This window comes from Mustela lutreola, chromosome 8 (assembly GCF_030435805.1).
Source record: "Mustela lutreola isolate mMusLut2 chromosome 8, mMusLut2.pri, whole genome shotgun sequence".
NCBI classification, from domain to species: domain Eukaryota; kingdom Metazoa; phylum Chordata; class Mammalia; order Carnivora; family Mustelidae; genus Mustela; species Mustela lutreola.
Window position 1 is genome coordinate 135,750,252 of NC_081297.1, and position 27,957 is coordinate 135,778,208.

Consider the following 27,957-nt stretch of genomic DNA (forward strand, 5'->3'; position numbering starts at 1 on the left):
TAAAATCAGTGGCAAGGGGCGCCTGGGTGGCTCAGTGGGTTAAAGCCTCTACCTTCGGCTCAGGTCATGATCTCAGGGTCCTGGGATAGAGACCCGCATCAGGCTCCCTGCTCAGCAGGGAGTCTGCTTCCTCTTCTCTCTCTCTCTCTGCCTACTTCTCTGCCTACTTGTGATCTGTCAAATAAATAAATAAAATCTTTAAAAATAAGTAAATAAATAAATAAAATCAGCAGCAAGATTCTTAGCATTTCTTAAGCGTCAACTATGCATCAGTGGAGATTATCTCATTTAATCCTAACTGCAACCCCATTTTACAGGGGAGGAAACTGAGATACAGAAAAGACAAATACTGCCCAAACTCAAACAGGTTGTGAAAGACAGAGCTAAGACTTCCACGGAGGCTGCTGATTCTAGCGGCTCTGGGTGAAGCTGGCATGGACAGCAACAGGGCAAGGGACAGAATCTCTCCATGGATCTTAAAGAGTCTCCAAAACTCGCTGTGATGGGACCCCCTCCAAGCAGGTGAAGTTTTATAGGGTCAGAGGTGAGGTGCAAGGAGGCAGCATTTCGAGTCTGAGTAGCAGCAAAGAAATGCAGCCAGAAACACAGCTTTAGCATCACTTAGTAGGAACAAGTCTGCATTCTAACCCCGGCAACAGGAGCTGGCAGCTTCCTTCCCTGCCATTCACAAGGTGTGATCTCACCCCCCGGCCACGTTCCACAGGAGCTGCGGGGCACAGAGGCAGAGGCAGCTTGGGGATCTTTGCTCACCCAGGGGCCTGGAGGCCACTTGCAGCAGAGGTGAGCTGCCAAATGAGGTTGGAGGCCAGTGGAGAGGTTCCTGCTCGCGTCTGGTTGACGGTCAGAGTTCAGGGCAGGACACAGCTCCACACCAGCCACACAAGAAAGGCTGTGCACGGCCATGACCGCGGCAATGCCACCCAGGAGGCCAGCCTGCAGCCAAAGCCCCTAATTAATTAAATGACCTCCAGCTCTTTGCGAGGAGCCTGGCCAACTCGGGAGAACACTCGAACAAGTTGCCATGATGCAACCGACCCCACAGGGACCCAAGCCAACTCCTCCACGGGGCCCAGGGGCCTCTTCCTCTCCGGCCTGTTGATTCATGTCACTACATGGATGTTTTTTCAGACAGAAGCCGACCGGGAGCCAAGAGTTGTAGCAACAGGCCCGGAGGAGATGCACCCCAACGCCAGGAAGTTTGGCGTGTGGAAGAGCTTTTTCTTCGAAGAACAGAATCCACCGTGCACCACCAGCAGCCCTTGAACCTCATCAAAGGTTCTGAAAATAGAGTCCTCTGTTGGAGGTGGTTCTCCAGCCTCGATTTCCCAAAACTCCCCATCAGGGGTGATGTGGCCTGACTGTTTTTTCTCCCGCCGTGAAAAATGTGTTCTATTTCAAGGGCGCCTGGGTGGCTCAGTCAGTTAAGCGTCCTACTCTTGATTTCAGTTCAGGTCTTGTTCTCAGGGTCTGGAGATCAAGCCCCGCGTGGGGCTCCACACTCAGCGGGGAATCTGCTTGAGATTCTCTCTCTCCCTCTGCCCCACCCCTTCTCCTCTGCCTGCTCTCTCTCTCTCTCTTGAAAATAAATAAATAATTTTTTTTAATGTGTTCCATTTCCAGAATTGAATAGCAAATCAGATTTTTATCTGATGGGACTGCTCAGAGGACCTCAGAGAGGCCGGGACGTCTTTATCTTTATCCCCACAGCCCCTCTTCAAGGTCTGGGCTAAGCACATCATTATTGCATGGGGTGATGCCACAAGGGAAGTGGAATTCATGGCTCAAAAACTGTGGGCACATTTACACTCCCTCTACCAGGCCGGGGTTTGTAAACACCAGACAGTGGCCACGGCTGACCAGGCAGGAATCAAAGGAGCGGCAGGAAAAAAAAAAAAAGAAAAAGGCCCATGAAAACTTCACAACAGTGTCAATGCCAAAAGCAAGCAGTGAGCCAGCTCAGAGCACATGATCTGATTCTCTGGCAGAGCAGTCCTTCCCTCAAAGAGTGCTGAGCACACCGCCTGCATCAGATCTTGGGGAGGGGGGGGCTGACTGTCAAAATGCAGCTTCCGACCCCTCCCAATAATCTACTGAATTCCAGCAACAGCCTTTTTGACAAGCTTCCCAGGGGATTCTGCTGCACTCTGATGTTTGCAAACCGTCGGAGAAATGGCGGCCATGATGGCACTTCTTATTCCATAACTTAAACACTGCGCAGTCGTATTAAACATGAGATGATTAATGAAAATTAATGAACTGTCCATCCCTAGAGAGGGGAATTAAAAACAAGCTGATTCCCTGAGGGGGACTCTGTGACAATTTATTTATTTATTTATTTATTTTATTGTTTATTTATTTATTTTTATTATTTTTATTTATTTATTTTTTATTTTGTTTTTTAATTTAACCCTGGCAAGGGAGGTTTGATCCCTGGGGATAGTTTGCTCGTGTGAGCCTTTGGCTGCTGTGGAGGCCCCAGAAGCTGGCTGATAATGATCTCCTCTCCATGCTCTGCACTCAACCCGGGGTTCCCACGTCAATGTCTCCAAAGGAAGAGAGAGGAAGTGAGCCCTGGAGCCTCCTGTCCGGCCGGCTCTGTGACAGAAGATCTATCTGGCTGGGACCTCAAGGAGCTTCCTCTTACCAGGATGCTCCAGAAGTCTCTCCAGGTTCCCCCCCAATAAATGACCCCAAGGCCCGTGGCACGTCAAGTCCTCTGGAAGCACAAGAGATGGGACCCAGGCAACAGCAGCGCCTACAGAGGAACTCAATTCGTAAGGCTGTTTAGCTGGAACCCAAACGGCCAAGCAGCTGTTTATTTTTGGACTTTCACATTTCCGAAAGCCAAATGCAACACCGACTCAGAATTCTACAGAGCAGCTGCTTTTCTTCCAGGTTCCAACTGTCCTGAGGAGGGAGAGGAAGGGCCCGACCTGAAGGCTGACACTGGACAGCCTCGACTGGTAGCATCTGATTGCTCTGATGCGGTTCATAACCCGGTCTGGATAAGCATAGAATTGTGCAATTTTTATTTATCAACTTCCGAGCCCAGCTGAGCCCCGGCCAGAACAGCTGAGAGACCACATCAGCACCTTGGCCTTGTCCTCGCTCACAGCAACGTGGCCAGGTGCCCCTGCACGGACATACCCAGGCCAGCATGCCAGAGGCTCAGTGCCCTCCTCTGCCAATGAGGATGTCAACAGTGCCAGCACCAGGAGGTGGGGGGGGGGGGGATCAGAGATTGCTTGCAGCGTGGAGGGCGGAGAAGGCAAACAGTCGTAGGGCACAAGGTATGATGATCCGCAGATGTTAGAGCTGCAAGGACCTCGGGATGGTCTATCCCAAACCCCTCACTTTATAGGTGGAGAAACTGAGTCCTGGGGACGTCAAAGCACAGGCCCGTGTTCACAGAGTTAATAGCGGTACTGGACCCCCAGTCTGGGACGAATACTCCGGGCTAGGGGTGCTCACCAACTCCCAAGCCACATCTAACAGCAGGACCAAAACTGCCACCCGAAGATTTACCATGCAGCTGGGAAGCCCAGCCCCAGCTCAGCCAGGGGCCTGGACTGCCGCACTGTGAACAAGCTGACATGGAGAATGACAGATCCCCCTGGGCATGCTGGCAAATTATGACTCGTCTCGCGTCACAACACTTCCCTGTCGTGCCAAGGGCTGTCCTCCCACAGACATGCCAGAGACAGGGTATTCACTCCAATTCAGCCCAAACCATGTTCCAGTTTCTGAAGTCTTACTTGATATCACACGTGTGTGTGATATATCACACATATCATATCTCCCCAAGTATGCATACTTGGAGAGTTTTTATCCCCTTATTTCTTAATTCACTGAAAACACTGCTTTTAAATATTAACTTCAGGCTGCTACTAAGTCACTGACCTTGGGAACAGTGAGCAAGGGACGCAGAAGACCTAAGACCCAAAATTAGTTTTCCAAAGTGGGGGGGGGGAATTTGTCCATTGAATTTAGCTGGTCCAGGTGAGCAGAACAAAGAAGGAAAGTTTTTTTAAATTTCTTAAGATGGTAAAATATATAGGAACATGCAAAAAAAAAAAAAAAAAAAAAGTGTGGCTTTAAATTATATTGCATATTTTAACTGTGGATGATTTTATAAATAAGTGAAAGGGAAGATTCTTCAGATGTTATTTTTATCCCGACGAAACCCTTGTTGGGAAAGCTGATTCGTGGCAATGAGAGTGTGCAAAGACACACAGGACAGGTAAGGAACAACAGTCTGGCTATGATCTGTCCCCCTGGAGGCCTCCTTCAGCATCTCATCACAAACAAGAGTTTCTTTTCCTTCCAAAGGAAGCTCTCACTGTCCATTGCCCAGAGAGTTAACAGGCTGGGCCCTGCTCCAGAGCCCTAGGGCAAAATCCCACACACCCCCATCCCTGGTGCTTATCAGCCCGCTAATGACCCCCTCCCCCTGCAAACCTGCCCAGGGAGGCTTGTCACAGCAGCTCCTCCAGCTTCGCAGGCACAGCCCCAGGCGATGCCAACCGGACCCCCAAAGAGCACGCGCAGCCCCCAGCGGGCATTTCCGGTCACCCCATGAGGCAGGTTAGCTCTGTGACCTTCATCCAACACCCACCACTCAGTTCCTACCCTCACGGAGTATGGGGGTCTATGACTCTTATGAGGACCCCAAAGAACAGCCTGGGTGGAAAGTGAGGCACTCCCGGACATTCGTGCTTGTTATTTTCTCTGCCGGGACCTCTCCACGCCCAATCATCTGCAACTGTCTTCAACTGACCGCCAGCACCTCCGTATCTGTCCCCCACCAGGAGCCCCCATGACGCATGTACAGGTCCACTTCCCTAACCTTGGTCACCATTCACACAGAGACCATTTCTGTCTCCACGTCTCCAGCGCCTTGCAAGTGCCTGGCACATAGTAGACGCCAAGAAGCTGTGGCTCAAAAGGACTCCAAGTATTACACAGGACCCTTAACATTTTGTGAAAGTGAAATAAACCAGACGAGGAAGGCAAATCCTGTATGATCTCACGTACCTGTGGAATCTCAGACAGCCAACCTCATAGAGGTAGAGAGTGCACTGGTGGGTACCAGGGCCTGTGGGGTGGGGGAAATAGGAGATGTGTGTCCAAGGGCACCACACCCCCCAGCTCTAAGCTGACTAAGTTGTAAGGACCTCAGGTGCAGCATAGTGACTACAGTTAACAAATACTGTCTGAGGTACTTGAAAGTTAAGAAAGTAGATCTTAAATGTTACACACACACACACACACACACACACACACACACAAAATGATGATTAGGTGAAAGGATAGAAGTGGTAACTAACCTGATAATGGTAATTATTTTGCAATATACCAAACTGCAAATATATGGAAATGTATCAAATCATTGCACCATAGACCTTAAACTGACATACATCCTATGTCAATAATATCTCAATAAAGCTGGAACTGGGAAGGAAGGACCCTTAAAAAAATGGAAAACCACAGGAGAACATCTTATCATTCCACAGCCACCTGCCACTGGGTCTTTTTTTTACTCACTCATCTCTCAAGTGTTGAATCCCTACTTACCCTGAAATCACTGAGCCCGAACTTGTTCATCTCTAAAATGGAAAAAATACAATGGTGTTTAGAAATGGAGCCTTCAGGGGTGGATTAGGTCCTGAGGTTGGAGCACTCATGAACGGGATCAGTGGCCTTAGTAGAGAGACCCCAAAGAGCTCCCTTGTCCCATCTGCCAAGTGGGGGCATGTGAGAAGATGGTCGTCTATGAACTGGGAAAGGGGCCATCTCCAGACACAAAACCTCTGGGTGCTCTTGATCTTGGACTTCCACCCTTCGAAACTATAAAAAATAAATTTCCATTATTTATAAGCTCCTAAAAAAATAAGACGGAGATAAGAACAGCACCCACTGCGGAAGGCTGGAAGATAATTCACAACAGCTAACAGTGATGCTAATAATTACAGGTTATCAGGCCCTGACTGTGAGCCAGGCACCGGGCACCGTCCTGTTGCTTAACCTTTCCCTCATTAAATTCTTGCAGAAACATTATTATTTCTGCTTCTCCATGAATATAAACGGAGTCTGAGGCAGGTGATGTAACTTGCCCCAGGGTACACGACTCACAAGTAGGGAAGCTGGGTCACACAAAACCCAATAACCGTATTCTTAAACTCTGGACCACACCCACGAAGCAGGTGCCACAGCGCCTGGCTCAGTGCGGGGATTTGATGAAAAGGGGCTGAATCCGAGTATCTGGAGATAACACCTCGTTTCCGCCCTGAGTCTTGTTTTAAGCTAGTTTTTAAACTGCTTCCATCTTCAAAAGCACCTCCATTGGTGTTGCTTGCTTTTCTCTGTGAGGCCAGCCCATGCAACTGGACAAAAGGTGGAGCTGGAGAAGGGTGTGAGAGGTGTGTCCTTAAAAATGATGCGATCATGAGTCAATTCTCCAGCAAGCAATCCGGGCAAATTCGCTCTGGACAAGGCACTGATCTAGGCCCCGTAGGACATGATCCAGACATTCCCTCTAAGGGGCTTACAATCCTACTGGAAAGGGCGGTGGACATCAAAGCTTCTCCCTGCCCTGCACCTGTTCACCCTTCTACTGATAGGAACACTCTGACGTTGCTCTGGGGATCCCACCACGTGGAGTTTTAAAAGAGAATGTCAGTCAAGTTAAAGCACTCTCCCAATGTCAACAGGTGGGCCCATGATCCTAGGACTGGGCTAAGAAGAGGCTGCTTCCCCAGAATTGAGTTTTGAGTGGTCTGAGAATGGCTGGGCCATTCATCCCAACAACAATCTCTGAAAAGAACTAGTTCCCTGGGGCTTCCTTGGGTTTTGTCTTTTCCCCAGCCTCATCCTCTGGGAACACCAGACCTTCCAAGTTCACTTCCTCCTTCATGAGTCACAGAGTCCATTTCTGTCACTAGCAACCAAGACCCCTAACTTCTACTGAGAGACGTCAATGGGTCAGCGTGGTAAGACAGAACAAGACTACTGAGCAGGGAAGCACCTGCTATGTTTGGGGCTAGAGAAGTCAGGGCAGGCTCCTGGGAGCAGGTGGGATGAGGGACTGGACCAGAAGATACACAGTCTTCGGCACAGACAAGGAGACTACCAATCAAGACATCTCACCCTCCTCAAGCCAACAGGCAAACACATAAGTCTAGAGTTTGGCCAAGATGATGCTTTTTCTAGGACTGTAAGACCCTTTCCAGCAAAGTGTCTTTTTGGGAGATCATGAATTGTTTTAGGTATGCAGAGTTGGGGCCTCCTAAGAAGTCCTTCCGTGCATCACCCCCCGCCATTTCTACCTCTGTGTTTCACTCACAGTCCTAAATATGACCAAAATTGAGTCTCATTTTGCTCATTCATTTTTCCATCCCTAAAAAGGACATATCTGCTCTGTCCCCTTTGCTCACACATACTGTGTGCCTACACTCAGTCACCTCCTCCACGAAATGGGCCATGTCTCACTTGACTGGTACAAGTCAAAATGCCAATCTTCAGGGACCATCCAGATGTAATTTTTACAATAATTTCCTCTTGCACCAAAATAAAGCCATAGTAAATTGTTATGGAGTTTTGCCTTTAGTTTTAGTTTTTGTTTTTGTTTATGGGGTTTTTTTTACCCCGTGCTGGTTGGGGGTTCAGTAGGGTTATTTTTTACCTATCTTGCAGAAAAGTAGAGAGAGTCTAGCCATATTCTCTGCCAAATAATGTTCATATCTATATTTACCAGTTCTTATAGACTGAAATGTGTCCCCCCCCAAATTCATATGTTGAGGCCTTACCCACCAATGTGACTCTATTTGAAGGAAGAGCCTTTTAAAGAGGTAATTAGGGGTAAATGAGTCCATAAAGATGGGGCCCTGATCCAACAGGACCCAGGTGAAAAGATGGGGCCCTGATCCAACAGGACCCTGGTGAAAAGACACCAGGAGCATTCACATACCCATGACAGAACATGTGAGGACACAGCCAGAAGGTGGCAGTCTACAGGCTGGGAAGAGAGGCCTCACCAGAAACCAACCCTGCCGGCAGCCTGATCTTGAACTTCTAGCCTCCAGACCTGTAAGGAAATTAATTTCTGCTATTTAACCACTCGGTGTGTGGTATTCTGTTATCCGGCCAGAGCACACGAATAATCTACTCCTTGCCCAATTGACCTAAATCACAGTCAACATATAATCCAACCAAAGGGAGGGTCATTCACAGTCAATACCAAGCATAACAAGCAGAGCCTACAGTGCCTTGTTCATCTGTGTGTCCCCAATATCTACAATAGAGTCTGGCACCACAGCAGACATTCAATAAATAGTTGTTGAGTCGAATCAAGTGAATAATAATAATCAAGTCTTCACCTTTGTAAGAATGAAAACACCCACCCTCTCAGGCCACCAACCTGGCCCAGTACCTCAAGTTGTTAAAGTCAGACGACCTACCTAGATGATACCCCGGATTCCACTCTAGTCCACATCATCTCTATCCTTGCGGGGAAGATGGCAAACCCAGGCATGCAAGACCAGGATAGGTAAACGACCCCCAGGCACTATGCGCACCATTCTGTCCCACTTAACTGTACTTGCCCCACCAGCCCCTGAGACAGGCTCCTCGTGTTGCAGGAAAGGAAAACAGAAACTGAGAAAAAGGGACTCCCCACATCACAGGTCATGAGGGCCACACCCAATGGTCAAGGGGGTACTTGGATTTTGTGGCCAATGCTGCCTCTGTGGGGCCACAACTGTTCCCACGATTCCATCAAATCCCCAGAATGGCAGGACAAGGAAGGAACACCCTGAGTCCCGACACTGGGATGCTTCTTTTCTTGGGAAGTTAGGCCTAGGGGGAAACTAGCTCTGATATCAAACTGTTCAAACTTCGTGGACGATCCAGCCAGGGAGCTAATCAGAACAATTTGGGTGTGCGGCTAAACTAGGACACCCCTTCCTGGATCAAGCACCGCCTTTATGGCAACACTTCATAAGAACCATTCCCCTACAACAAAACTGTCAAACCCAGCAACCACAGGCCAGAAACATCCCAGCTGAGCCCCACCAAGCTGCTTTCTGATGTACTGTACACACAAATACCAATATTCCCCAGATGTTCTCTATGTAAAACATTTGGTTTGAGACGCAGCCCTTTTTTCCCAAAAACCCTTACATTTGTTTAATGGACTCATACAGTTCAGCTAAAATGTCCTGGATCAGACATCTGAGGCCAGCCCGGCTCTGATGTAAGCATCCCATCTGCAGAAAAGACGAACAAGTAAATAAGACAGTCTTCCCCAAGATTTATGCTCCCTGCATCTTTAAGCAGGTCATAAAATGTAAGCTATGTATGGCTAATAATGCAAGTTGCTTTCAAGTGTGTTTCTGAGTCCATCTCCGAATTAATCGAAGACCGATGTTCCAACAGAGAGTCGGTCTGGCCTGCTGAACAGGAGGCCACGTTCTGCTTCTCACTCCCACAGGAAAGAAGTTTTAAAAAAAATCGGTCACCTGAGCCACCTTGAGGTAAAGGTAGGTTTTTCCTCGTTTTCATCATTCAGATACAGTGGTGTCCCCTGTGTTCCAACGCCACTTACCCTCTAAGCCACACTCGAAAACACAGGTAAGAGATGGGGAAATGGAAAATGTACTCCTCAAGTGACCCTGGCCAGCCCTACCCCCCCCCCCACAACAGCTCATCCTGTCACATGAGAAAAACGGAAGTTCACGAGACTCGTGGTCAGGGCCTGTTCAGCTGTGACGATTATAAGAGGAAAGGAAATAAACTGTTAGAAAAGCCACCCAAGAAATATCATTGAATCCATGCCCTGAGTCCCCACAGATGGCAACCCACAATTTTTCTTACTAATATTTATAAGCTTGGTCACAGCAAATCTTTGGGGAAGTGGAAAAATGGAAGGAGAAAGCTGTCAGAGGGGGCCTCACTCACAGAACCAAGACAGGACAACTGATTTTTACCTTCCATCTGCAACTTCTGTGTCTTGTGGGTTTTTAAGTATGGGGCAGGCATTATTTTTGCTATCGGGAAAGAAGGATTCTATCCTTTAAAAGGGTCACAGAAAGGAATGAAAGTTGATGAGGGAGAAGACAGACAGACTACAGCAGACAGGAGAACCCCAAAATAAAGTTCTGAGGACCAGTTAGGAGAAGTTCCCCAAAGACATCAAGGAGAGTCTAATGTTCCTGTCTTTTGTTTTAAGAAGGAAAGAAAGTGTATGTGCACTTGAAAAAGAATTCCAAAATAAATGCATTTCTTTGACTGAGACTCATGGCAGGTTCAACGCTAGGAGCTTGCTTTTCCTTGCTTTTCCCTATGGCTACTCTCTGCCTTCCCTACAGCCTTCTTGTCCAGTCAGCCGACTACCCACCCACCGTCACCCCAGCCAAGTCAACTGTCCAATATGGCAGCCTCTACAGCCTATGGAACTCCTCATCCTCCAGCAGGGCTAGCAAACTATGACCATGATTATAAGCCCTTCCAGCCTAAGGATAAAAAGCCCCGGATTTCAGACTTTTCTTTCATCTCTCACTGCCAAGAAAAGGCAAAATGCAAGAAGATAACACAAAAAATAACCCCACAGGGGTCCCGACAACGCTAAGTGCTCCAAAATGCTTTTACGATTGTAGTTAACAAAGAGGCCTTATGCAGAGAGATACATAAGTAAGAAAACGACTCCAATGAGACCTTCCAAATCTTGCGAGGTCCAGAGGACAGTGTCGGGGGCAGCGTGAGAAGGTTGCTGGGAGAAGGGGAGCAGCTGGGGCCACTTTCGAGAGGACATTTCAGGTCACCCCACCGAAAGAAGTCCCTCCGAATGTACTTCTGTAGCCCCCAGGGAATTGATTTTGGAGGATGGAATTATTTCGCTGAAATAAACAGACACACAAAGGTCGCTACCACTGGGGCCTAAAAAGAAAACAAGCCAGCTGCCGCATTTACGGGCAGCCTCTGATGCAACAGGAGCAAAAGGTCCCGGCCCAGATCCAGGCGGATGGCTTTGGACACACCAGTCCTCCCCAGAGAAAGCAAGCTTACCGGGGCAAGGTTGGGGGCTGGCGAGGGGGGGCCTTGCCTCCCCGTGGGTGAGGTCCCCACCTGGCCAGGCATCCATGAGGCATCTTCAGGAGAGCAGACCTCGGACCTCTACACTCAGTGTGCGCCAGCCAATAACCTAAGGGATGGTTTAAAATGCGGGTGCCTGGGCCCCATCCCCAGAGAGCTTTTATAAGGTTATTCTACTGCTCAGCCAGGAACCAGCAGTGTAGCGGGAATTGCCCTCAGCGGGGTCAAATGGACCAGAGTCAACGCAGGTGTAGCCTTGAAGGGTCAAGATCAGGGCAGATCAGGCCAAGCGCCAGTCTCTCTGTACAGAGCTGGCACGTAGTGGGCCCAAGGGAATGTCTGCCGAATGAATGAGTTAATTCTGCTCCTTAAGGCCAGGGATGGGCATGTGTAGATCAACAGAGCTCATAACGTCCATCCGTGTTAATTCCCGAAATAGGCACTGCATAAACACACCTGAACTCTGATTCCAAGGAACTGGCAGAAAAAGATATGAAGGTCCATCCAACGTGCACAGAAGGCGGCTGCTCAAAGCCCAGTGACCGTGAGCAGCAATGTCACCCAATTTCAGGGTTTGGATCCTGCCTATGAGCACAGCAGGTGTGGACAAATGACTTAATTTTCTATGCCTCAGTGTATCCACTGTAAAATGGGGATAGTCATGGTGTGCACATCTCAGGGTTTCTGTGAGGATGAGTTTAGGTCAGTGATCTAACACACATAAGCTACAGCCAGCTACAATCACTGCTATGCAATTGTTTGCTATTATGATCACTCCATGGAAGGGCCAGCAGGCAAAGACACCTCACGCTTCAGGCCCACCCTAGGAACCCCTCTATGAACTCCAGACCACTCTATGAAGGTCTGAGGGCCCTCTGGTTATCACGAAAGAAGGTGTGGACTAAAGAAAGTGGAGTGCTCTATCCCCAGATAAATATAGCAACGAGCTTCCCGTTGTCCAGAGCTGAGTTTTTTGTTTTGGGGGTTTTTTTTAAGATTCATTTATTTATTTGAGAGAGAAGCAGGGGAGGAGGGAAGACAGGGGGAGAGGGAGACAAAATCTTTTTTTTTTTTTTTAAGATTTTATTTATTTACTTGACAGAGATCACAAGTAGGCAGAGAGACAGGCAGAGAGAGAGAGGAGGAAGCAGGCTCTCTGCTGAGCAGAGAGCCCAATACGGGGCTCGATCCCAGGACCCTGAGATCATGACCGGAGCTGAAGGCAGAGGCCCAACCCACTGAGCCACCCATGCGCCCCGGGAGACAGAATCTTAAGCAGCCTCTCAGAGGAGCACAGAGCCCAAAGCAGGGCTCGATCTCACAAGAGCTCCAGAGGTCCGACCTGAGCCAGAACCAGGTCAGACGCTTCCCCTACTGCGTCTCCCAGGTGCCCACAGCCACAGCTGTGCTTCCCAAAGTGCAGACCATGGACCAATCCCATCACATTCACTTGAGTCGCCTGCTTCACATGCTGTGGATTCCCAGGTCTCCCTACATCTTACCCCAGCCCTGCTGGATCAGACTCTCTGGGGCAGATGCCAAAGATGGTACATTTTGACTGGCACACCCAGCAGAGCCACAAGTCCCCTCAAAATTAAGAACCATTGGATTGGCTAAGCTAGAGGATCCGTGTCTGTATCCCCCAGAGCCTCACACCATGCCTGACACACAGCAGGTGCTTGACAAACACTAGGTGACTCTCGAAGTGTTCGTTCAGTGTTTTGAAGGCCCACTCTGGGTAAGGCCCGTGCAAAGCAATGCTGAGTCAGACTTCTTTCATTCACTCTAAACATCACTACTGGGTGCTGACAACATACCAGGCAGTGTTCTAGACACCAGATACAGAAAAGATGACAGATGGGATTGCTAATTACAGATAGAGACAAGGGCTGCGTACGGAACTAATAAAGCGAAGCAAACGGCAGCATGTTTCTGTCATTAAACTCGGCACCTAGAGCAGCTCGAATCAGAATTTCTATGAAGATGGAAGAGACCTCTTCAGCCCTGCCCACTGGTAGGAAGACACTGGCCACAAAGAGTGATCAGGCACTTAAAATGTGGCTACTGTAAACAAGGAACTGAAGTTTTCATTTTAATTGTAATTAATTTTAACAGCCAGTCATGTCCTAGTTAGTGCAGGTTTAGAGGCAGAAGAAGAAATGGAAATGAGAAATGATAACACAGGCATTATGTCCTACGGGTGGCAGGTGGGGGGTGGGGGCAGTGTGCTTAGAGCACCATGTGTTATCAAATGCCTCTCACCCAATTACCAGATGCCCTAATGTTCTCTGGCTCCAAGGACTGAAAGAACAAGGTCAGGTACAAGGCATTGTACTTGGGCTGGAATTTTTATAGCCCATGATCCGTTGGAAGAGGTATGCAGCCCGGCCAAGCCCCAGGGACCGTGGTTCGGGAACACACTGCCGCCCGCAAAGCCTGCCCACAGCTGCCAGAGAGATCTCTTTCAGCTCCGCCGCTGTGCGGATGGTCGGTCATTCTGTCCTTGGCTAGAACGTCCCACTGGGCCCAAGACACGGCATGGATTTTATGAGATTTCTCCGCTTCAAGCCCAAGTACGAATACAAGCCTCCTAAATTCCACCGGAAAATTGGTGGCTAATCCAAACATTTCATAAAATTAGAACTCATTGTGGGGCTGAAAGGAATTCAGGCTGTGCCGCCACCAGAGAAATGGAAGATATTTGTTATAATTTTTTCCTTCATGAGCTGTTTTAAGAAGCAAGTGCCCTTTCTGCTTGAAATAAAGCAAGCATGGGGGGAGGAGAGGTGCGGGGTGGGGGAGGGGAGAGTTTTTGTTTTTGTTTTGTTTTCTCTGTGGTTTGCAAAAAGCATCACCCGATGACAAATGGGGCGAATCCTGCTGCCTTCCCTCGCCCGCCGCAGCTCGCGGAGATCATAAACCTTCCTTCCCAGTCTTGGCTGCATCTCGCTTTGGAAAGACGGTGGTTTTCCTGGAAAAAGGGGGATTTTTGCTCCTTCCTTTTCTTCTTGGGCTTTAGCCCCAGAACGTTCACCTCCAGAGATGTCGTGAGCAAGAGGGATCTCCGAATCACGCACCCAGGCACGCGTGCATATGTGTCGCCGACCCTGATTCACCAGACACTGGACCAGGCACTTGAGATACATCGGCAAGTGAAAGCAATAAAAACCCCTGCCCGGCGGCAGCGTGCATTCTAGCGCGAGAAGACGAGCAAGGGAGGATTCGGTGACGGCTGCCTCGGAGTCATGCGGGGACAGGACCTGAAGACTCGCCAAGGACAGACTCTGGAAGAGGCGGGAAAGGGGGCTCTGGGAGAGCAGGAACCCCGTCGTCTGACCGTCCCTCTCCCCTTGCAGCCAGAGCAGAGCAACGTCTGACACACAGCTGGCCCTCAACAAATATCTGTTGAGTGAATAATGAAGCCTGACACCAAAATCGGTCCCAGAACTCTCATCACACAGATGAGTTAGGCGACGCTATAAAAGGGATGGATCTTGCCCCAGCTCGTGCAGCTTAAGTTGTGGCCCATGAGGGGACTGACCCCAAGTCTCCTGACACCACCCCCAGACTCAAGATGCCCCACAGCCACTCGGCAAGTCTTGACGGCGTTTACCGTGGGGCAGGCCCTGAACTAGGCACAGGGAGGACGTAATTGACTAAGACAGAATCATTGAGACTTTGGGACAGAGTTCCTCCAATTACTGTTTTCACAAGCTTGGAGACAACTTCTCTGAGCCTTAAGTCTGGGTTCAATGGGTACCTACCATCCAGCGTGCAAGTAAAAAGCCAAGAAGGAGGGTTGCCTAAGCTTCCAAATTCCCAGACCCATGAAAGGCTAAAGGAACCCAGTGGCTATGACCATGACCCTGACATCAGATAGCCCAGCCCCAAAATCCCAGCTCTGAGACTTTGGGCAAGTCACCCGAGCTTTCTAAAACTCCTCTTCCTCATGTTCAAAATGAACATCCTAATGATACAGGAGAGAAGGACAGAAGGCCTGTCAAGTACTCAGAACAGCACCTGGCATCCACTGGTCACTCAATAAAGGCTTCCTGCTGCTAACACTGTTAGGGAAAGAACCCTCCATCTGCTCCGGATGACATACTCAAGCAGATGCACAGGACTCGGGGGATATTTCCCCTTAATTCCTCTCCTCTCCAGGATTTCTGTTCCCAGCTGCTTGCATACTCACTGCACACCGACCTGTTCCCTCCCTGAACATCCCATTTGATTCTTCCTGGGAAACAGATACCATTTGACCATGAGGAAGACCCAAGGTAGGGTTCTCCCTAGAGTGAGCACATCCCTGTCCTGCCTTTCCACCCAGACACATTCACACGCTGGGCTTGGAGCTCACCCAATCAATGGAGGGCTAGCCCGTTCCCTCCCGCCGCTTCTGCTAGTTGAAGGAAAAGTTCACTTTCAGCTCTACCAAGAACCATTATTACAAGCTAATTCCTTGGCGTCTAGGACCACTGAGAGTTTCTCTAAGTTTCTTGGCATCTTTTTTAATTGACTCTGAGAAAGTCAAGGGTACATGAGGGATGTACTTGAGGCCAACGGATGAAATTCCAACAGACTAAAGCTACAATTCCAACAGACTAAAGCAACACACACACACACAAACACACACCAGGGAATCAGTCTCCTTAAATAGATCAGCTAAGAGGGGTAACTGTAGGCCACAAAAATCGGGATCTGAAATAACCAGGGGGAGCTGCAAGTTCTAGAGCCAAGAAGTGGTTGGGTCCCCTTGGGACAGAGGTTGTGTCATGCTCCTTCTCGTCTCCCTGGTGCCCAGCACAGTGCCTGGCACACATGTTCATCAACTATCTGAATACATATCTAAATGCCATGTGGGAGAGGCAGAAGGAACACCTGCCACAAGGGAAAAATGACAGCAGATGTTTCCATTCCTTCTTGGGAAGCTGTCTAGGCTCATAACTGAGAGCTGAGACAGAAATGAGTTAAATTCCTGCCATCGTCCCCAGGTGACGAAGAGTGGGGCCCTGGGCCTCAGTTCCCTCCCTGGTTGGTGGGAATAGCTGTAGCAGCTCTCCCACAGAATGGCTCTAAGGATGACAAAGACATCAGCGAAGACAGCAGGTGACGCACTTACCCTGAGGCCTGGCAAAAATGGAGTGCTCCCTAAAAAGGAGTTTGATCGATTGATCAATTGTCTTCCTCTTTAAGGATGAAATAGTAGTAAACCCATGAGTCAGTCTTCCTTTTAAATGAAGCTGCCAAAAACATCTCCTGCCCTGGGAATAGACCTTCCTTCTCTTTTCCTTAACCCTCAAGTCTTGCCTCCAGGATGAAGGAGCTGAGCCGCACCCCCTCCCCCGCCCCCCAGGATGCCGAATGCCCCCATCACTGCTAGAGCCACGGGGAGGAAAAAATGTTGTCTCCAGGAAGAGCCAAAGTCACAACCAAAAGCAGAGACAGCCATGGGCTCTGGCCTCACGGGGACCCATGGAAAGCCCTAGAAATGCTAGGTATCTTAGGAATAAGCAAAAATTCCCTCCAAGCAACCGCACAAAACATGAGCTAGACCACCTCCAAACCTTGAATGATCACAGCTAGCACTTGCCAAGGAATGGCTACATGTCAGACATTGCTCTCAGCACCGTTCCTGAATCCACAGGACCACCCAGGGGACATGTACTACTCTCACCATCTCATCTCACACATGAGAAAACGGACAGGTCCTCGGAAGGGGAGAGTCTTCTCTCTCACGAAGAATCTAGCGCAGAACCCACCTCACAGACGTGCTTAAAAAAGCACCGCCTGCCTTGGGCTGAAGGGCATCCGCCGGGACCAGGAGCCTGGGAGTAAGACGGCCTCCCCAGGGCGGGCTGACACTCCACATGGGACGACTCTCCTTACACTTGTCAAAGCCTGCACCAGACAACCTGAAAAGAGTTTTGAGAAATAAAAGATACTTCCCTTCCCCCGCAACACGCGTCCTTCTGCCAAAAACCAGGCAACAGGAAATGAAATCTACATTTCACCCGTTTCATTCATGAATTCCAAGGTTCTCTTCCTGTGAGCCTGGAGACCAGTCTGTCTTGGCCCCTCGATTTACAGGTGAGGAAAGGGGGTTCAACACCGGGGTACCTACGACACGTGATGTCAGCCGACAGGATGTCCTGCTTTTCGCAGGAGGGTTCCTTCTAAGAGTAACACTTAAAGAGCATTTCGCTGTGGATCACACACGTGTCTAAGACCTTGACACCTAGTGCATGTAGCCTCACAGCCACTCCCATTTCACAGATGAAGAAACTGAGTCAGGCTGACCAACTTAAGGTTACCCAGGAGGCTCAGGCAGGCTCTCAAACCCAGGCAGCCTGGCTCAGAGGCCACGCTCAGCACCTACCCTCATGCTCCCTTTCAGATCCACAGGTGGGATCACCCACTTCCCTTCCACCTCTGTCCTGTAGAAGACACGAGAACATCCCTGCGAACCATACCCGAGCGGAACCCAGTTCTTGATGAAATGACAAGAGCCAACAAGAACTCCCAAACCCACAGCAATCCTCTGTCTTTATGGGTTTGGAGCCACAGCAATAGGAGGCTTGAGGCAAGCAGAGGGGTTGGAAATGTGACAAGGAGGAGGGGGTGAGGCCCTCAGGACATACCAAGACAAACAAGCAACTCCCCTTTATTTCCCTGGGAAGTTGCCCTCAGGCCCTGAGCCACTTGACTGCCATCCCCCTCCCCTCCCAGGGACAGGGGACCCTACCACAGCTGCTCCCAGCTCCTCCACCCAGAAACCTCTTGCTGTCTCAGGATCGCTCACGAAAGTAAGCGATGTGGAATTCTTCTCTTGAGTTTAAAAGGCAAATCATGATGGTGTTTTTTCCAGACATACATTAACTCTGAACTCCAGCCGGTGTACAATTCTTAAAGTACTTGATTTACAACCCAGGGAGAAAATGTTTTGAAAATCTTTGCAGACATACTTTGCATCTAAAGCTTGCCTACTCCTGCAGAGCCTGCGGAGCCGATCACCAGGGCTTCTCAGATGGGGGTGCTGGGGTCTCCCGGGAAGATATGAAAGTGTGGGAGCAGCCGCCCAGGGTGGGAAACAGGATCCCTCCTCCTCTCCCGCAGGGGTGCAGAGCTGCAGCTCCCAACCCTGGGCTCTTAGGGCGCCTGGGTGGCTCAGTCGGTTAAGCATCCAACTCTCATCTCCATTTTGCCTCAGGTCATGATCTCGAGATGGTGGAACTGAGCCCCGCATCAGGCTCTGTGCTCAGCATGGAGTCTGCTTTGAATTCTCTCTCCCCTTCTTCCTCCTGCTCATGCTCTCTCTCTCTCAAATAAATAAATAAAATCTTTAAAACAAACAAACAAACAATGCTAGGCTCTCCACACTTGTCCACACAGCACTGAGGAGGGAGGTGAGCCAGAAAGGGAAGAGGGTGTGGACCCAAGGGGCCTTCCTTTCCTGCTGCCTCCATGGTCACAGAACTCCCCTTCTCAGGCTTGCTCCTGCACTTCTCATTCATTCATTTATTCATTCATTCATACTTACTGAGCACCTACTGTAGGCAGGGCACCGGGCCACAGGCCAGAAAGTGGTGAGGAGTAAGATGGGACCCCTATTGCCCTTCTAACGTGGGAGAAAGGGGAGGAGATCCGCAGACCAATTATCAAAGCCGCACAGTTCACGTGTTCTGAAGGAAACGCACAAAGGGCCAGGATAGAAGAATGAAGAAGTGGGAGTTTGGACCCTGGAAGGAGCCTTGAAGGATGTGGCAAATTCCCCCACACAACCCATGGTGGGGTTTCAAGCAAGGAGACTCATGTTCTAGGATAAAAGACCACCAGGTAGGTGTTGCTGGTACTTCTCACCAAAATAAATAATAACACCCACCCTGGTTTTCAAAAGCCTGCTAGGCAACCAGGCTCTGTGTCGGAAGCTTCTAAATCCTATTTCTCGTGGCAGTTCCACTTGGTAGGGTGCTGGGAGGGAGCTGCACTTTCCAGGTGAGAAAACAGAAGCTCAGAGAAAACATGTAGCTTGCTCAGAACCATCTAGCTGCTGAGTAGCAGGGATGAATTTGAACCCAAATCCATCTGGTCCTACAGCCATGATTTCTTCCTCGACACCTCATTTAGATACTATCTTGCATTGTTCCCAGATTATTCCAGATGTATGACTCACATGCCCCTACTAAAGTCTCCGTATCTCAGTACAGGACTTGTCATGTTCTCTGAAATGGCCAACAGTCCCGAGGACAAAGGAAACACTTGTCCATACATCTGGTTGACCAATGGATTCAAAGGAAAAGGTACGTCAACCCTCTACATAAGTTGGGTGTTTTTTGTGTGTTTTTAGTATGTTGCGTCTGAACGTTACTACTCAGTCATAGAGCAGGGATGAGTGGTGGCTAATAAAAAGAATGGTGAAGGCCACTAGCAGCACTGGTTGGACCATGGCACACAGGACACTGCTTTCCACTTCCGACACAAAATGAGCATGAGAGTTCTGGAGACCCACAGACTGGAATCTTTTTTTTTTTTTTTTTTTTTAAAGATTTTATTTATTTATTTGACAGAGAGAGATCACAAGTAGGCAGAGAGGCAGGCAGAGAGAGAGAGGAGGAAGCAGGCTCCCTGCTGAGCAGAGAGCCCGATGCGGGACTCGATCCCAGGACCCTGAGATCATGACCTGAGCCAAAGGCAGCGGCTTAACCCACTGAGCCACCCAGGTGCCCCCCCACAGACTGGAATCTTGAAGGCCTGACTGATATGGGCTTCCATTCCCATTCTCACTCCCCACCCACTCCCCTGAGCCCCGCCTCGGTTTTTTTGTTTGTCTTTTTTTTAATAACAGCTTTATTGTGATCTAATTTACATATCACAAAATCCACCCATTCAAAATATACCATTCGGGGACTTCCGGTATATTCACAGAGCTGTGCAACCATCACCACAATCAATTTTAGAACATTTCCCTCTCTCTGAAAGAAACCCCACCCCCATTAGCAGCCACTCCCCATTTCCTTCCAACCCACTCGAGCCCTACGCAACCCCTCATCTACGTTCTGTCTCTCCAGCTTTGCGAATCTGGACATTTAAGGAACAAGGTGCTCCCATTTCTGGGGAGCATACAATATGTGATCTCCTGTAACCGGCTTCATTCCCTTAGTGTCACGTTTTCAAGATTCACCCGTGTTGTAGCGTGTCCATAGCACCTTGTTCCTTTTGACTGCAGAACAATCATCCCTAAATATTCCCTAAATAAAATTACGGAAAGAATCACATGCCATATTCCATAAATGAACTGAGCATGCCACATTTTCTTTATCCGTTCATCAGCTGATGGACATTGGGGTTGCTCCTACTGAGGGCTCTTAAGAGGAACGCCACTAGGAAAATCTGTGTTCCCGTCTCCGTGCGGACGTGTGTTTGCATTTCTCCTGGGCAGGCCCGGGTGGGGAACCGCCCATCCCCATCTTAAAAGGCAGTTACAAGTTTACCGAAGAGCCCCGCCGTGAAGTCAACATCTGCCTGCTCCTGGGCCGATTCCAGAGAATTTTATCAATACGGCCAGACTCCACTCACGGGCGGGTCATCTGGCCGAGCCCCTCCTCTTCTGGGGCCTGGGATCCTCTCATTCCTGCGCTGTACAGTGTCGTCTGGGCCAGCGCGATGATAAATGCGTTCTGCTTTAAAACAGATACTTCACAAATCATAACTTACAGATGCTCCGGGACTTTCATGTGGGAAACACAAATGAGACTTAGGCCGTCTGACTCCGGAGCCACTGAGGACAGGAAGCCATGGCCAGGAAGCCGACAGGCCCTGGATGGACATCGCTCTCCCTCACGAGTGCATGAGCGCATGTAACAGATGGGGAATCCATGCTCGGGACGGTTCACCTGGCTTTGCAGACTTTGCCGTGTAAGCCGCCATTCATCCCCAGCCCTCGCTTTCCAATCCCAGCCAATCAGAGAGCTCCTTGGGGTCAGAGAACTGACCCCATTCACATCAGTGTCCATCCCACAAGCCTTTGTTGAGGACCTACTATGTGCTAGGCAGGCTGCTAGGCGCGACAGGAGGTTTGAGACAGCAAGACAGGGGTTACCACCCGACGAGACACTGGCCTCAAACCTCACCTGCTGCTGCTTCCCAGGAGGAAGTGAGATGTCCTGCGCGCTGTGGGTGCATTTCTATCTGCAGGCAGGGAAGAGAACCGGCTGACCTCTCCAGGCCTGCTAGGGATTCCAGAATCTGAGGCTACTCAAGGAACAAAGAACTCAGTGTGTGTCCAAGTGGAGAGATCTCTGACTTGATTCATTAAAACAGACTCATGGCCCAAGAAGCAGACAGCTCGCCAGAAGCAGACATATTACTGTGGTTCCGATCCTTATCTTCTCATACCTCAACTCTTGCGAAAACCTCCAGGCTCCCCACCCTGCTCCAAGCCAGCACACCAGACTCCTGGGCTCAAAGCCTCGTGGAGACCAGAACCCAGCTCAGTCCACCTAGAGGGTGGGCTCTCCACCTAGAAAAAGAGATCTGGTCCAGGTCTCTACATTCACACTGCCCGGGTCCAACCTCCGGCCACTGCTACTACATGTGACCTTTGTGGTCTGTGACTCAGTTTCTTCATCTGGAAAATGGGATAATAACAGGCGCATTATGAGAATTAAATCAGTTAACAGGTACCTGGTGATGCACCTGGTAGCTGCTATTACTATTACTAAATATTATTATTACGACCCCATCCTATCTTGTCAATCTTGTCTTCGACTGCATCCCAGCACAAACCCTCCATTCATAAGTAATCTGACTTGCTCACCCTAGACTTCCCCTTTGCCTGAAATGCCCCGTATCTCAATCTTCTGAAGCCCAAATCAAGGATCATCTTCGACATCAGCTGTCTTCCCTAACCCTGCAGAATGTCACAGTCCCTTCTCTCTATCCATTTCCTGAATACTGCACGGAACCCACCCCCCTCCTCCAGGAGAAGAATAACCCCACGGCTAGTCTTCCAACACCATGAGCAGGCAGCACACCCAAATCCAGAGGTCACCCGTTGTACAACATAAGGAAGGTTCTCCATTTCTCTAGCAGCAGTGGGTTTTGAAACAGACCACCTGACCCCCCAGCTGTATGACCCCAGGCAAGTTACTTAACTTCCCTATGCATCCTTTTGCCCATCTGTTAAATGGGTCTAACTTGAGCCCACACCTCTCAGGGTTGTTTTGAGTGTTAAATGAGAGAAGATGTCTGGAAAGCGGTTAGCCCAGCGTGACACACACCAAGCTTTCAAAAATGTCAGCTGGTAGTAATCACAGCACCCGTGGCAATACGGGGAGGGGGGTGTTCCTGTCCAGAATGGAACTCGATTGAACAAACTAAGCTTCAGTGAGCTGCATTCCAACTGGAAAATCACCTGACACAACCCAGTCCCATAGAGCAGAGGCACTCAGACCTTGTAAGTGCTTAGAACCTCTTCCACCAGATGGGTGGTTTTGTGGGCCTTGGTCACACCTGGGTCCTAGCATTTTAACATGGAAAGCAGCATTCGGGAGACAGTTATAAATCTCGCACCTACATAGAACTAGTTCAATATCTGTAAGTACATTTTATCTTGGCTACTAGACTACAAGCCCCTTAAGAGTGAGCATCATGTCCCGCTCTAGTAAGGATTTATTAAAAGAGTGATGCAAAAAATACCAAACTGAGAATCAGGTTTCTTGGACCCAGCTCGGTCACTTACCAGCTGTGCAACCCTGGAGAAGTCCCTTAACGCTTCCATGCTTTATTTTTCCCATCCCCAAGATGAGGAATTTGGCCCATGTGTTGGCCAAAGAGCCTTACTCCCTGAAACTGACCTTCATTGCAACATGGCACCTGAGCCACCACAGATGACAGCCATCTGGCCCAGCAGGCCAGCTTACCATATGACAGCACCCCTCATTTGCAGTTTTCTAGCACCGACAAGGAGTAACTTCAGGCCAGTGCTTCAAACACCTATTTTTGGTCAACTCAGTTCCTTTGCTGAGTGAGGACCCCCCATCACCCATACTAGAGTTCTGGGACACCCAGGGACACCAACGACAATTGGGGGCACACTCTGCCCACTGGACCTGCTGCTCCCATGCCAGACCCCTCCCAGAGACCTCGCCTCCTGCCCACCCCACACAGCATACTGCTTGCAAGAGACAACCTGGTGCAGAGGGAAAGTTGAACTTGGCCCTTGGTGGGAAGGGGATCATATGACACGTCTCAAAATGGTGTTTGTTTTTTGGGTTTGGGTGTTTTGGCAATAGTTTGCGCAGCCTGAAGGTCCAGGCAGTTTGGCTCAAAGAAAATGCATGCCGTGTTATGCCACAGGGGCTCCACTCAACAGCCCTGCCCAGAACTGTAGCAAAACAAAAGTTGTGCAAGAAACAAAGCCCAAATTCAAGGCTTTAGAAATGCATTCAGATCCTATCAGAAGCTGGCTGATGGTCCTGGCTTCTTATGGGCACACTTTTCTGTGAATCTTGCCTTCCCTAATTAATCTGAAAAGTGGATTCTTTCCCCTACCACTCTCTGAGTGAAAGCACACTGGTTTGTCTGAGCTTCCAGGTCTCCCTGGTGGTCTTAAAATCTAAGGGAAAGTCCACGGAAGGAACTAAACTGGCTAATTTCACCTTCTGAGGCTTTCCATAGATTATTTGACTCAATCATTACACAAGTCCACGCATGTGGTACTATTGGTAGCCCATTTTACAGATGAGGAAGCTGAGGTTTCAAAAAGTTACAGAGCTCGCACAAGCTCATGGAGCTACCGGAAAGTCGGGATCCGAATGTCCACCAGGGCTCTTAGCCCTTCTGCAAGAGTGCGTCCTTGTGGGGTGTGTTAATCTCCAGAACAAGCCACTTGGAGTCCTTGTGTCATGGACACCCTCCGGCCGTGGCCACAAACCACATCTGGGAATTCAGAAGGGAGCGTGCCTGGACGAGGCCAGGCCGAGGGCCACTCCAAGCTCCCGGTCCTACAGCCCTCTTCAGAAGTGGCTTTCCCAGAACACAGACGATGATGCTGCGTGGTGCTCTGTTTGATTCATAAGGCCCTTCCAGATGTGCAATTAAAAGCCACAACATTTTCATTTTTAAACACTTCTCTGTCTCTGAGCTGCTTTCAGTAGGAGTGCTGATCCCACAGTGTCTCGTGCCCGGGACGCCAGCCACCCGCGCTGGCAATGCGGCTTAAAGCCGCTGTCCTCTTGAGAGGTGCCATAAAAGACAGGGGTATAAATGACATGAAAACATCACTTCGGAATTCTACTCAAAACCTGAAAAGGCAGACCTGAGACCGCCCTGTCTCAAATCTCTTCCACCGCACCCCAAAAGCAAGTTGTAGCTATTCAGTCCATCCCTAGAACCAGAAGCAAACTCCAAGTTCATACTTCAGATGAGAATGTCTTGCTGCTCTTGACAGAATCTGAGTCACCAAGCACTGTCCAAGCGACAACGACTTGCTAAACAATTGTTTTGTGTGTTTGCTTTATTTTCTGTTCAGCCAGGCACAGGGAATTTTCCACCTGACAATTCCTGTTTCTCACTTAAGTTCTTACGCCATCTGTGAGCACTGTACTCCGCAGGGGGAGGACCCAAGGCCAAGGAGGACTTCCCATCCCCAAACCTCAGTTTTCCCATCTGGTTAATGCAAGCCTTTCACCAGATGATTCTGCTAACGTTCTCAGTTTATCTATCGAATAGAAAGCAGTTTGAGGACTGCTAGTTTCTGAGCCTGGATCTGTTACCAGATTCAAAATCTTTACATAATGTTTGAGTAAAACAAGAGATTTAGCTGAAATTAATAACACAATGGGAACCGACCAGAGCTGGACAATAACGGAGCAGGACTCCAGTCTCCAGACGGAGAAACGAGCCTCTCCCGTTCTCAGGGCGCCCCCTAGTGGCCATTCTACTAAACCCCGCCGGAATGTTCAGAGTTTCTGCAAATAAAGGGAAAGACACCCACCAAAAGAGAAAGGCAGGCTCCCGACTACGGCTACTGATGCAATCCCTTCCACTCTAACCTCGTCTGTGGATCAGACGGCGAGCCAAAGGCCCGACAGGAAGCCTCAGCGAAGCTCACAAAGGAGTGGGCCCTAAGACAAGATTTCACTCTTTCAAACAGTTAACGGCAGGTCCCCAGCATTCAGGCTTCCGGGTCCCCTGGCAGATCCCAGACACACCCTTACCACTCAGCCCCTCACGAGTTCACATCCTCAACCTGCAGCTCTGACCGGGTCTGTTTTTCATTATTCCGCTTTCCAACTTCCCAGTGCGATTCTTCAACAGCTATTAAGACAACCCGAGCAAGGAGCCAGGCTTAGTCCTTGCTTATTCAACATCCAGCCTGGGGAATATCACCTCAGAAGAAAAGCATGAATGAAGTGCACGTTTCTCGGTCTGTTCTTCCACTGACCTGAAAGTGTGTTCCTCAGAGGACATCTCTACAATCATCTCCCTCTTTAACGTGTTCAACCTCTGGGGAAAAAATGGCACCTGCCCAGAGTGAATTCTTAACTACTGCTGGCTATCGGATTTGTTTATTGGAGACAGCTTTAAAAATACAATGTACAATGTCTCAAGTTTCCAATTAACCTATCCCAGACATTTTTTTTTTTAAGCTACAGAATACATTTGGATCAACCCAAACAATGGAGCTTAGATGAGGGAGTTATCCAGGGACCCAAGTGTTTGAGAATTCGGGGGCTAAACCTTCTGAATGGGGCCCAATTTTCTCCATAGAACGGTCCCTGTACAGACTGAAAAGAAAAATAGCAACATCAACCCACCTACCACTTCATTCAACCCTTCATTTTGCTTTTACCCCGGGGTCATTCGTTAAGTTTATAAGCAACCCTGGGCCCCAAAACATCCCCCCCCAAAAGTGCACATGAGGCATACCATAATTAGTTCCTGACTTGGGCCCTAAATCAATTAAAATACATCTGATATGCTTCAAATCCAAGAACCATGTTAATTTTCTGCCACACACCACACAAAAATCTTTCTGCAACAGTCAGTCACTTTGAACCCAACCCTCTGGCCACAAGCAGTGTGCATTTCAAGGGCCTGTTCCACAGAAAGGAAAAGGAAAACTGCCAAGTTAGGGACAAGGCAGAGACCCCAAGGTACTCCAATGTTTTCCAAATGGGACTGGGACCCTGGCAGGGATTCAGCTGTCACAAAGAGTGGGGAGGCTGGCCCAGTCCCCTAAAGCAATTCAGCAGCCCTCCAACCAGGACCTGAAATGCAGTGAGGTCTGCTGCAATCCAGCATCTGTGCGGCTACCCATGCCCTGGGCATTTCAAACTGTCACCACCCTCAGGCGTGCAGCAGCCTTCACTTTTGCTCCCTAACCCCCTCTCTTAAAAAACAGGCAGGAGTCCACCCTCCCTTGCAGCTCACAGCAGCACCCAGGGTGATGGAGAGTAGGAGTGGGAGAGTGGGGGGTCGCCCTCACGTACAGGACACGGGACTCCGGGGACCTGCTCCCCGATGAGAATGTGGGTCTGTTCGGAGTTAGAGCAATAAGGCATTCCAGGGCTTGGTCTGAATGCGTGCCCGGGAAGGAGACCTCCATGGTCCCAACGACTGCAAAGTGTTTGCAAATCATAAACACTACTTTGCTGCTGGGAGAAAAACCCCCAAAATATGCGCAGACAGGATGTAACAAGTGTTTCAAGAGAGAAACACGCCTGAGTCACGGGGAGCTGGGGGAGAGTGAGGAGTCTGTCTGGGGGTTCCCGGGAAGCCCCTCTCGGACAAGAGTCTCAGTGCTCCAGCCCCACCCCCTCCCCAGGCCCCGGCGCCCTGGGTCCGCAGCCGCGTCTGGCCCTCGCTCCGGGGAGGGGGTGGGGGTTCCCCACTCACCACTCGGCCGGAAAACCTCTCGGTGGCCCTCTTGACTTTGCCGTAGGTGCCTTTGCCCAGGGTCTCCTGCAGCTCGTAGCGGTGCTTCAAGTTGTGCTTGTGGTGATGCCGCTTCACCCCGTGCGGTTTCCTGGGCTCCGGGGCCGCCGCCGCCGCCGCGGGGGCTGCAGTGGCCCCCGCCACCACCTCCGGGGGGGAGCCCGGAGCCCCCGGCCGCAAGTCGGGGCCGTCCGCGGCCGCGGGAGCAGCGGCCCCCTCCATGTCGGAAAGCTGGGCGAGCCGGGCTGGAGAGGGCTGGACCGGGCACAGCGTTCGCGGTGTCGGGGTCCCCGCCGAGGAAGCCGGGGCGCACTCAAGGTCGCCCCCGCAGCATCGGAGAGGCGGCCCGATCCCGCTCGGGCTGCGGCTCGGTCACTGGCGGCGGCGCGGACTGCACATCTGGCGCCCCCGGCGCGCACGGTCCGCGCACCGCCCCCCGGCCGCGGCGAGCTGCGGAGCGTCGGGCGAGGTGGCGGCGGTGGCAGGGGAGGCGGCGGTGTTCGCAGGAGGGAGGGGAGAGGGGTGGCTCCGAGCGCAAGCGGGGGAGTGTTATGTGGGGCGCCGCGCCCCCCGACCCCTCCCCGGGAGGACGCGCAGACGGGGCGGGGGCGGGAGCGGCGCGCGCTCGGCCGGCCCCCGGGGGAGGGGAGCTAGGGGCGGCGTGGCCGGGGCTTCCCCACCTCCCCGCCGCCACCCGGGGCCCGGGGCCACCCGAGCTGGGAGGGGGATGGGTGCGTGTCGCGACTCGCCCTTTGTGCCGCGCGGGGTAGGCCGCAGCGGCGGCCGGGGGGCTTTGTCCTCGCTCGGCTGGGACCCGGACCGGAGGCTTCCAAGCCCGGGCGCCCCTTCCCCGGGCTCGCCCGCCGCAGCTACCGCGGGCCCGCCGCCACCGCCTCCTGCTCCGGCTGCTCG

The 27,957-nt window shown here is 50.5% G+C and overlaps 1 protein-coding gene across 1 annotated transcript in view; it reads right to left on the reverse strand.

The window, feature by feature from the left end:
* NUAK1 (NUAK family kinase 1) overlaps positions 1 to 27,624 on the reverse strand; it is a 73,457-nt gene extending 45,833 nt beyond the window's left edge. The window contains exon 1 of the mRNA XM_059186743.1: positions 27,007 to 27,624. Coding sequence (XP_059042726.1) covers positions 27,007 to 27,267 — 261 coding nt within the window. The 5' untranslated portion in view covers positions 27,268 to 27,624. The remainder of the gene's footprint in view (positions 1 to 27,006) is intronic.
* Positions 27,625 to 27,957: the final 333 nt, after the last annotated feature.